The sequence below is a fragment of the Saccostrea cucullata genome, unplaced genomic scaffold (assembly GCF_032062105.1).
Source record: "Saccostrea cucullata isolate Sc308-1 unplaced genomic scaffold, CSIRO_AGI_Scuc_v1 ctg4232, whole genome shotgun sequence".
NCBI classification, from domain to species: Eukaryota; Metazoa; Mollusca; class Bivalvia; order Ostreida; family Ostreidae; genus Saccostrea; species Saccostrea cuccullata.
Window position 1 is genome coordinate 21384 of NW_026931223.1, and position 11552 is coordinate 32935.

At 31.7% G+C, this 11552-nt stretch overlaps 1 protein-coding gene across 2 annotated transcripts; it reads right to left on the bottom strand.

Annotated features, from left to right (window-relative positions):
- Positions 1-1547: 1547 nt before the first annotated feature.
- On the bottom strand, positions 1548-5815 carry LOC134231867 (cullin-1-like). Of its 2 annotated transcripts, XM_062713835.1 has the most exons (3): positions 5659-5815; positions 5219-5330; positions 1548-2342 (listed from the first exon to the last, which is right to left on the bottom strand). In XM_062713835.1, the coding sequence occupies exons 1-3, from the start codon at positions 5713-5715 to the stop codon at positions 2260-2262; spliced, it is 252 nt and encodes an 83-aa protein (XP_062569819.1). In that variant the 5' UTR covers positions 5716-5815; the 3' UTR covers positions 1548-2259. The 2 variants fall into 2 exon arrangements, 1 of the variants encoding a protein (XP_062569819.1); XR_009984644.1 differs by lacking the exons at positions 1548-2342; positions 5659-5815 and adding an exon at positions 5575-5617 and having other exon boundaries at positions 5214-5330.
- Positions 5816-11552: the final 5737 nt, after the last annotated feature.

The following is an 11552-nucleotide window of genomic DNA, read 5'->3' on the forward strand; positions in this document are numbered from 1 at the left end:
AAAACTATCTATTGTTTGCCCAATACTGAATATTCAAGCTGACTTACTTCAGAAATTTTGAATTCGAACATTTTAAAATGATACTCCTCTCTTATTCCGAACATTTCTTAAATTCAAATCATAGGATTTTTTTTTTAAAATGAAAGATAAATGTTTGTATTCCAAGTTCTTTGTTAAATGTTTAGAGAACAAAACTCTTATGTTTATGGCATGTATGCTATAGTTTCTTCTAAAAAGGGACATAACATTCTTTTCCTTATAAAGGAGTGAAGACCCAATAGAACCTGTACAGCTAATAATAATGAAATGTAGAGAACAGCCTTCTCTTGTCACCAAGTACAGGTAGTAATAAAAATACTCAGCTTGTACTGTTTATAATGGATACTAGATAACATAAAGCAGAGATGTTTACCTATTTAAAAAAATTAAATGATAAATTTGTTACCAGATACTTAGCAAAGTGTTTTTCCGTCAACTTCACTGTTTGGATGAAATTATACTTCAACTTTTTAAATTTTTCTGAGACAAATTACATGTACAATTTCTGGTATGCAAGTACTTTCAGGAAAGAAATTCCAACATTCTATTTTTTTTGATGCAATTTTTAAAAACACTGAAATAATTGAAGTATTGAATTACATATATTCTTACATGGGGTAGAATTTGTGCAAAACACATCTCACTGTGCATTTTTTTTAAGATGAAGGAGAAAGTTAATTGACATCATTCTATAAAGCAATTTAATATGGTGACAGCTGCAAATGTAATCAGCTCCTTTCGCAAACAGAACATAATAATATTTAACAGTAATTATGTGCTATTTTGAAATATAAATCTGTATTTATCGAATAAAAGTCGATTTAAAATTTTAACAGTAAGGTCTTAGAACAGAAAATCTCACAACACAGATAGAAAGAGATACTTTTTAAGCATGGAAGGATCAAACTTCACTATTTCGCTTATTTTTCTGTTGTTTTATGTCAACATCCAATCCTTTTTATATATGAAATGTTAAAATAAAAAAGACCTTGATAGATTGAACAAATATTTTAGTACAGCTAATCAGAAAATTTAGTTTTAAACTATAAAGCGGATCTTTTTGGAATTTCCTTTTTTTAAATAAATATCTCTGCTTGCATAAAAATAACAGATAAAATGGTTTTATATACTTTGTTAATGTTTTTGTGATGAAAAAAAGCACAAAATGTATAAACACCGATAATTGCTTTATTCAGTTGTTCTAAATTTCAAGCGAAAGTAGAATTTATACAGCGTTAACTGTAATGGCTGCTGAAGTAAACTACCAGGAAACATGCAGAGTTATTTTACTGTTTATAATGGATTTAAAAGAAAACAGAGATGTTTTATCTATTGAAAAAAATTATCGTCTTGTTAGCAGATACTTAGCAAAGTGTTTAAAAATAATTCACTGTTTGGATAAAACAGTCCTTCACTTTCTTATTTTAAAAAAAAATATTTGCACCATTCTTTCATCTATCGAAAATATCTACATTTTTCAGAAAGCAACAAAAAAAAATCATTTCAAGAAGGGCTAGTTTCTCCATGGGTAGAATTGTGTACTTTTAAAATAATTAAGTTGTTACATGTGCGTTTCTTCCCTGGCTTCACACATACAAATATAACACAGTGATCTATACATATTATCACAAGGCAATGCACATTATAAATTCTCACTTTTCAAACATGGCTTAAAAACAATATGCTATGTTAACTATGATTAAAATAAAAATTAGATTAACAAAAAGAAATTATGTCAAATCTGTATGTCCAACAATATACAAACTTAATGCACAGAATCAATAATGCACAGATTCAGTCTTTGAAGTTTCTGTGGCAAGCACTTTATCTATTTTTATCTCCCCCAGAACAAATTCCTGGGAGTCAGAACTGACGGCACCAAAGTCTACAGAAATCATCTGTTCTTCAGAAAGTAAAAAAGTACAGCGTGAAGTCAATAAATAGTATTTCTTTGTACAATTGCTCACCGAGGAACCTAGGTCCCCTCTGATGTCAGAAATCAAATGATATTCCTCCCTCTGTATTAATGACACAGGGAGGGTCAGATAAAGCAGTGATGATCTCATAACGAACATCCAACACAAAACTGGGAGTTCCAGGTGGGCGTGGCACACAGCTGGGGTGTCAATCAGCTGATAAACATGTGGTGATTACATCACCTAGGGGCGGTAACTCCTGTTTTGTTATTATATTGTACATTAAAATAGAAGCCAGTGATACTCAGGCCAGGTAACTGTAGGTGTCCTTCTGTCCTTCCACTCGCTCCAAATATTCCTTCTCAATCAGTATGTCTATGCATTTCTGTCAGAAAAACCACAAATGATGTTAATACTTATAAAATTTGTATCTAGTCATAAAAATTGACAGAAGAGCAAAATAACTTACATAGTAGTTTGGGTGAAAGAGCAAAAAGGTCTTATACTTTAATTATAGGTGTTCTGAGTCTGAATTTAGATACATAATGGGGGAGGGAGTTTAAATACCTTAAATATTGGGAACAATTTAAACAATTATGAAGCTTGTGTTATATAAAATGCCAGCCTTCAATGAATGCAAATATCATGAAGGCTTGACCTTACCTTGAAACAAACAGCAGTTGAAGACAAAGGTTTTCATTAATCTTAAAGTGACAGATAAAGAAAAGCCTTACTAAATTTTCTGCAGCAGGCTAGATAATTAATCCCAAGGGATTAATTTACCACACTCATCATTTTCTTCTAAAGTTACAATAAGATCTTTTTCAGTGTTAATGATAAAATGGTTTTTTTTTACAACTATCCTAAAAATAATAATGTTCTTGAATGAACATAAAGTGAAAAAAGTAAATCAAAGAAGGATATGGAAATAACGAACAGTATTCAGTCTCAACGTCCATTAAACAAATATACAAAATAAGAGCAGAGCAAACACGGACCTCCGAAACATCAGAGGTGGGATCAGGTGCCATGGAGGAGTGAGCATCCCCTGCCGACCGGTCACACCCGCCGTGTGCTCGTTGTCATCATTAGGAAATAACGGAAAAAATCCGTGGCCAATTCAGTGTATAAATAATGGACTAACAATTGGTCTGAAAAACGTCAGTCAGCATTTCATTCAATGATAAATTGTATTTGCTGACAAGGTCATTGTATCGACCATAAAATTTACGAAATGATGACTTTAAACGAGACTGTTGATATTCTTGTTTCATCAACTTGCTTGTCAGTAATTTACCTCGTTTAAGAACTTGTTCATACGTAGAGCATGCTCTTGCGTATCGAATCAACTGAGATATAAATACTCCGTATGCAGGTGATGAAGGTATATTGCTGCATAAGTAAGGGAAGTTGACGATAGAAAAGTTAAAGTCATCACGTTTATCATATAGCTTGGTTGTTAGATTACCATTAGTGTCTTTTTCAAGTAAAATATCCAAGTATGAAGCAGAAGTGTCGGACTCTGTGGTATCTTTTATCTCAAGCTCACCAGGATATATCGTGTCGACGTAGGAATGGAAATTATCATTATTAATTGACAATACGTCGTCGATATATCTAAATGTCGAGTTGAAGGCCACAGCAAGTGTTTTTATCTTTTCACGTAAAAGATTTTGCATAAATTCTGCTTCATATGAATATAAAAATAAGTTTGCTAATAACGGAGCGCAATTTGTACCCATGGGAATTCCAATAGATTGTTGGAATACCTGGTCTCCAAAAGCCACATAGATATTGTCAATCAGAAACTCAAGCATCTTCTTGATGTCAACTTCAGAGTACTTATGTGTGCAATCAGAATCTCTTTTAACAAAATAATTTTTCAAATGACCAATGACGAGGTAAGTAAACTTACGAGTTCCATTTTTGTTGAAGAAGCAGCTGTCAATGATATCAAAAAGCCTGGATTTTAATTTGTCGTGGGGAATTGTTGTGTATAAAGTTGAAAAGTCGTAAGTTTTTATGCTGTTGATTTTTGTAAATTCTTGTGATTTCAAATTGTCCAAAAGTTCTTTAGAATTTTTAAGTATCCACATCTGATTTACACCACTTCTTGAATATATAGTTGTACAGTACTCTTGAAGTTTTTCCTTCACTACTGTCAATATTTTAGTGAGAAGTAACGAAAGAGGCTTGGTTGAACATTTACTGGAACCTGCAATGTATCTTTGTTTGTAAGGATTCTTATGAAGTTTCGGAATCCAATATATATAAGGTAGTTCAAATTCATTTTGGCTCTGTGGAATATTAAAAGTATTCAAAACTGACAGGTGATTTTGAAGAATATCTTCCTTAGAAACAGAAGTATATGTATAAGTAGGATTACCACTTGTAGAATTAAATCCAAGTTCTTCTAGAATGCAATTTATATAATGAGCCTTACAAACGAAGACAATGTTGTTACCTGCTTTGTCGGCAGGAACCAGTAGGTACTGATCGTGTAATCTATCTAATTCTTTTTTCACTTCTGGTTTATTGAACACAGAAGAATAGATGGTTTTCATTTTGCCCCTCAACCTTTTAATACGTGACTTTAACATGGATCTGATACATTTAACCCATTCTGACAAGGTGTCAATGTCTTCTTTAATCTATTTCTTGTTATTAGAATTCATTGAAATCATAACTATTAAACAAAAATAAATTATAAAAATTTATATTTAAATCCACATTTCAGAGTGTTCATAGCATTCCAAAATGACTTAACTTCAAAACAAACTTCATTTGTAGACAGAGGAGGTAATTTATCTCAATCTGACAGATAAAGAAAATGCTCTGGATTTTCTTCAGGAGGAAAGCTAATTAATCCCAAGGGACTCATAGCAACATTCAGTTTACAATGGGAACATCTTCAGCAGTTATCTCTCTTTGCCAATGCTTTCGTATGTAAAGTTAAGGAATCTACCCCACCACCCCAGCTCCAAACCAGGGGACATAGAGAACCAAACTTAGCATCAAAATATGTATCTCTGCCTACTGAACTACCATACCAAATTTGTACTTGATTGGGCAACCATAAAAAGTTATTAGAAAAAAACAGAAAATTTGTGGACGGAAGAGTGACAGACAGACAGACAGACAGACAGAGTGATTACTATAGGGCACCCGCAAATCCTTGCGGGGCCCTAATTATACATACTCTGAGTTTAAATTGAGTTAATATATAATGGTGGAGGGGGCTTGAATTTAAGGAAGATCTTACCTAATTATAGGTACTCTGGGTTTGAATCGGGAGGAGAGCTGATTCAGGACCTCGGCTAACAGCTGTTGATGCTTCAACACTTTCCTCATCTTCATTATACGTACTATAGCAGCCTGCAACACCGTCAAATAACACAGTTAAAACACAATACACAACAGCATCTAAGTGACATCCTTATTAAAGTTCTTTGTGTTTGTCTTCTGAGTCTATACGAGATAAAAATCCCAATCAGTTAATAAGTTATGTTCTGTACTGTTATTAATGAGTATGTGTACTGTTTTGATGACAGACTGTTCTGTTGATGAAAGATTGTTTCTGAGAACTGTCTTGTACTTGGGGCTGGGGGGTTACACTGACCTGTATAAGAAGCTTTCTGTCTTCCTCTATATGTTTGTGTGTGTGTGTGTGACTTTGTGTTGGGGGGTGGTGGTTAAGACTGACCTGTATAAGAAGCTTTTTGTCTTCTTCTATATGTTTGTGTGCTGTCTCCTGTTCCATTTTCACTTCTGTTTTCAGAGGCACATTTATATTTACACGTAATTTTTTGCTGCAATAATAAATGGTATAATTACTTTTTGCATGACAATTTAAATCATAACACCAAGCCACAAGCAATAACAATCTGAATACAGTAAAACTCAGTTATAACAAAGTCACTGGGACCTATGAAATTATTTCTCTATATCTTTAATTCATTATATATGTATAAGGAATTTCTTAAATTTATCCAGCTGGGGACTCAAGACAACTTAACTTTATCTGTGAATTCGTACAAATCTGTGTTCATACGAAGCCGAGTTTAACTGTATTTAGTACATCATACAAAAGATTTCCAAAGGACACACTCTCTGCTAGAGACTTGTATCGGGTTCTGAGGAATAATAAAACACATTCCCTGTCGACTAGATGCAATGGTTGTGAGTTTAATTGAAATATATGGAGCATATGAGATAAACAGTTTTTAATGTCACAAATCCATGAAACAATACAAAAAGGAACAAAGCAGTTACGGACTTCCAAGACATCAGAAGTGGGATCATGTGCCACAGAGGAGTGAGCATCCCTTGCCGACCGGTCACACCCGCCGTGTGTTCCTTGTTAAGATTGGGAAATAACGAGGAAATCTGTCGTCAAAAAAACTAATATGTATGAAAAATAAAAATAATGGAAATAATAAGCTTATAATTAGTATAAAAACCGTCGGTAAATACCATCAGTATTTAATATATTCAATTTCTTGATGGATAAGATAGATTTGTCATAAAATATTTTTTCTTCCTACACGTCTTATTACACTGTAATATATTTTTTTTATTTAGTGAATATCGCGCGGGAGAGGGATGAAATATTGCTATAATGGCGGAAGTGGACGGATGTTTTATTGTGCTAATGTTGCCCTTCTCTACTAACCGTGGTCCAGTCGATCATTAAATAAGAAGGTTTTGTGTGGCAAATAAATTCTCACACAATGGACAAAATAGCTTTACCAAGGTCCTTAGCATTTGGATTTCTTTTTCAGAGACTTTTTGTCAGCAACATTTCTGGTATGAAATTTATATTATCATTCTAACTGAGCAGAAAATGTATTTACTACGTACAAAAATTTTCTCTCCATTATTTTTTCATGGGGAGAAAGAGAGGGGAAGGAGAAAGAGAGAGAGAGAGTATTCATGCCATAAAATATATTTTATCATAGAACTTGTTAATTAATACGATACATAGAGCAACAAAATGACATTGTGTATTAAATCATGTTCAACAACGTACGCTACCGAAAACGACTCTATCGAATCTTAATAATAGAAACCATATTTTAATTATAGAAATCAAATTTTAATTACAGATATCTAATTTTAACTACAAAATGTTTATAAATGAATAAATTATAAGTACAGCTTTACAATTCGAAACATTATATTTTTACTGTAATGGGATAAATGGACATAACGAACAGTATTTAAGCACAAACGAACATTAAACAATACAAATTTTGGAGCAGAGCTAACAGAAACCTCCAAAGAGCATGGGTGGGATCGGTGCTTTGGAGGTGTAAGCATTCCCTGTCGACCAGTCACACCCAACGTGTGCTCCTTTTCGGGATCCAGAAAATAACGGAAAAAATCCGTCGACAACTCAATGTGTAAATACATGTAATGGACAACAGTCATCAGCTTGTTTGGAAATTCTCGATTTTAATTTAAAAGTACAATTTATATATATATATATATATATATATATATATATATATATATATATATATATATATATATATATATATATATATATATATATATATATATATATATATTCTCCAAATTCTTCATAGTTTATATGCATCGTTTTAATATAATAAGGTTTTACTTATATTTTGTTCATTTATATAAAGAAACAAGAACAAAATGAATTTAGTAAATAACATTCAGTTGAGTGTTAACATTAAATAAATTTATCACATTTTCATACACACGTGTTATTTTGTAAATTGATTTAAATGTTGTTGAAAAAGGATTTGTAACGAACTGTGGCCAATCTTTTTCTTACCTACCAAAAATTCATTAATTTCAACTTCTAAATCACTGGCTGAAAGTTAAACTAAATTCTGTAATTCAAAAGTGTTAATGCAAAGTTAAATTGTGAGAATTTTTAAGTGCAATTATTTTTTTACTATTTCATTTTTAATTTACTATTAATAATAATTGATTTAAATTACATGAAATACCAAGCACTTCAATAATGTACAAGAGGTGTACACAAATGTAACAATATAGTAAAGGGAAAAAGTATGATAAACAATTCAAAATGCAATTCGAGAAACATCGAAATTGTAAGTGAGTTAAGTGTTTAGTACTTACATTAAGTTTACTGGAAGTGTTTTTCTTGAGTAAAAGTGTCAACAGATCTCCGCCAAACTCTTTAATACCGGACAAATCGGACAAATTCATGGTCCTATGGCTGATAATCAAGTCTCAGAGACAAAATTGATTTCAGTGATGACAGAGCGCGAACTTTATACACAGTCTGAGAAATCAATGTAGTTAATTTCAGTAGAGTTGTTCCCCTTCTTTAATCCACTCTTCTCACCAGCAGCTCAGAATTAAGATTGTAGCCGAGGTGTAAAAGACGCCGGCTTTAATCGTGCGCTGGAACAGAGTAGACTATAGATATAAAATCTATCCTTTTTTGTTGTTATTTTGTTATTTCCGGTATTGCTTCTTAACAAAACAAAACTGTTTTCATCTCAACTAATTTGTCATGCTACAGATATCTAACTCTATGAATTATTATTGATACATAATATAATTATAAATTGATTGATATTGAGAATATTTTTATATTAGTTTATTTTTCATTTAATCAATATTATGAAACATTACAGATAACAACACACATGTATATTGCATGTCAAATAACATGGTATTGAAGAAAATTGAGGTTCATATATTAATATTATTTTGAGGTCTATTATTTAAAGTCAGTTCTTTTTTAAATGAAGGTCTGTTTGCATTCTGTAGGAAAAGGTGTTCCTTAATGATTTTTCATAGAGTTACTGAGGATTAAAGTTATATCAAAAGTCATTGTAAGACAGAATAATTAAAATGGAACCTAATCCTGTTATTTCTTTCTTTAAAAGAAGCATATGGGGCTGCTTTATGTTGTGTAAATGGTAAATAATACGACGTCCTTTTATAGCCCATCAAAGCAGGTTCAATATTAAATACTAGCGGATTGCATGATAGGTAGAGAGCACACGGTTCTGGAATATATCAAAACATAGATATTAATATCTATAATAAGAAGGATATGGAAATAACGAACAGTATTCAATCTCAACGTCCATTAAACAAATATACAAAATAAGAGCAGAGCAAACACGGACCTCCGAAACATCAGAGGTGGGATCAGGTGCCATGGAGGAGTGAGCATCCCCTGCCGACCGGTCACACCCGCCGTGTGCTCGTTGTCATAATCAGGAAATAACGGAAAAAATCCGTGGTCAATTCAGTGTATAAATAATGGACTAACAATTGGTATGAAAAACGTCTGTCAGCATTTCATTCAATGATAAATTGTATTTGCTGACAAGGTCATTGTATCGGCCATAGAATTTACGAAATGATGACTTTAAACGAGACTGTTGATATTCTTGTTTCATCAACTTGCTTGTCAATAATTTACCTCGTTTAAGAAATTGTTCATACGTAGAGCATGCTCTTGCGTATCGAATCAACTGAGATATAAATACTCCGTATGCAGGTGATGAAGGTATATTGCTGCATAAGTAAGGGAAGTTGACGATAGAAAAGTTAAAGTCATCACGTTTATCATATAGCTTGGTTGTTAGATTACCATTAGTGTCTTTTTCAAGTAAAATATCCAAGTATGAAGCAGAAGTGTCGGACTCTGTGGTATCTTTTATCTCAAGCTCACCAGGATATATCGTGTCGACGTAGGAATGGAAATTATCATTATTAATTGACAATACGTCGTCGATATATCTAAATGTCGAGTTGAAGGCCACAGCAAGTGTTTTCTTCTTATCACGTAAAAGATTTTGCATAAATTAACTAATTACCAACAAGACACGATTAGGAGAAAGATAAAGAAAGAAATGATGAGACCATAAAAAGATCGATGACATTTACTAATTAAAAGTGAGAATCGTATTCAAGTAAACATACTACAAACAAAATATGGAATACTGCATCGGTTAATATATTTAGACTATTTCTGTTGTAAGTGTTGCATTATATCAAGAAGAAATCCTATATACTTACCATAATATTTTGATGTCTTTCTTTTTTTCATCACCCCTGTAGCTTAACAGTTCTTTTCAAATTAGAGAACATTATTAAGAATCTTTAATTGAGACATGTACTTCATGCAGATGTGCATTTATCTTAACTATAAAATATAATATAAATTGTGCAGTTTATTATTTTAGAAAAAAAGTTTTGTTTTTATGATCTGTCGCTTTTAATATATGTATGTGCTTTATATTCCATGTAGGTAATAAATAACCGAACAACCTTTTATTTCAAAAAGTTAGAAAAATTATATTTCAAAGGTTAAACTCAATTTAATGTCATGAATGTAATCCATGATTAATAAATATAATTTAATTGAATCATTCATTGTGATTCTTAACCTATAATACATAAAGTTATATTCATTTTGAAGAGCTGTAAAATTGTTTTATCTCTAAACGCAATGCCTGCAGTGCCTAATTTCCAAAAAAAAAAAATATTTTTGGCAATATTTTATCTACCTTTCATGTTTATTCCTTGAATACCCTGAGAATGATAACCAGGAATAAAAAGGGAAAAAGACAAGCATTTTGTTTTCTTCTTTTGTACTTAAACTTAAACACTGTTGATAACACAGGCATGAAAAATAACCCAATGAAAAACAAAACTATTTAGTTTTACTTGATAATTCTAGTATTACAGTGAGAAAAACCGAAAATAGATTTTTCAAATAAAAAATATGTATTGCTTAAAAATAAAAGATAAGTTCTTCAGAATTGTTGCAAGTGTAAAAAAAATCTAAAAAATTCTACTGTTCTGATTTAAAGCTGCTTTAGTTTATTTCGGTGCCTTATCATTTAAATAGATTATTAAAAAACAGCATATTTTTCATTAAGAAAAATATCTTATTTTAATTGAAAATGCCAACATTCAGATACATAAAAACATAAATCAATTAACTGTTGAAAAAAAGTGAAGATCTAAAACAAATCCTTAAACAATACAAGTCTGTGAAGAAAACATAAACACGGACCTTGAAGATTCCAAAGGTGGAATCAGATGCCAAAAAAGAGTAAGCATCTCCTTTCAAACGATCATGCCCGATCTGAACACTATGTATCTGTCAGGAAGACGGAACCTTCCGTAGTCAAATTTAGTATCAAAATGGATGCATAACAAAAGGTATAAACCAAGTTATCAAAATACAACCCAATGATAGGTATTATTTGTTAACAAGGACATTAAAACGATAAAAAAATATTATGAAACGCTGGCTTTAAAAGAGGATGTTTCAATCCATATGACATAAGCTGTTCTGGTATAAGGCTGCCTTGGTTTTAAAGCTGCTCGTACTCAAAATGTGAAACAGGTGTACAGATTCTTAGTCTTCACTGTATATATTTCGAGTTCACTGGGATATATCAAATATTATATAAATTAAAGTATTACTAATCGATAAAAAATGAAAACACAGTTGATATATCTAAATGTCAATTTGAAAAAAGCCAGGCCAATGTTTTTTCATGTTATATAGGCGTTTTTGAATAAGTTCTGTTTCAAAGTAACATATAAAACAGGTGAGCTATTAAG

What these genes read in the sequence shown, in the direction of transcription:
- LOC134231867 (XM_062713835.1), bottom strand. Translation starts at nt 5,715, where the DNA reads ATGGAACAGGAGACAGCACACAAACATATAGAAGAAGACAAAAAGCTT. An exon ending in ACAAAAAGCTTCTTATACAG is followed by an intron (nt 5,331 to 5,658) that starts GTCAGTCTTAAC and finishes ACGGTGTTGCAG; the next exon opens with GCTGCTATAGTACGTATAAT. An exon ending in ACCCAGAGTACCTATAATTA is followed by an intron (nt 2,343 to 5,218) that starts GGTAAGATCTTC and finishes GGTTTTTCTGAC; the next exon opens with AGAAATGCATAGACATACTG.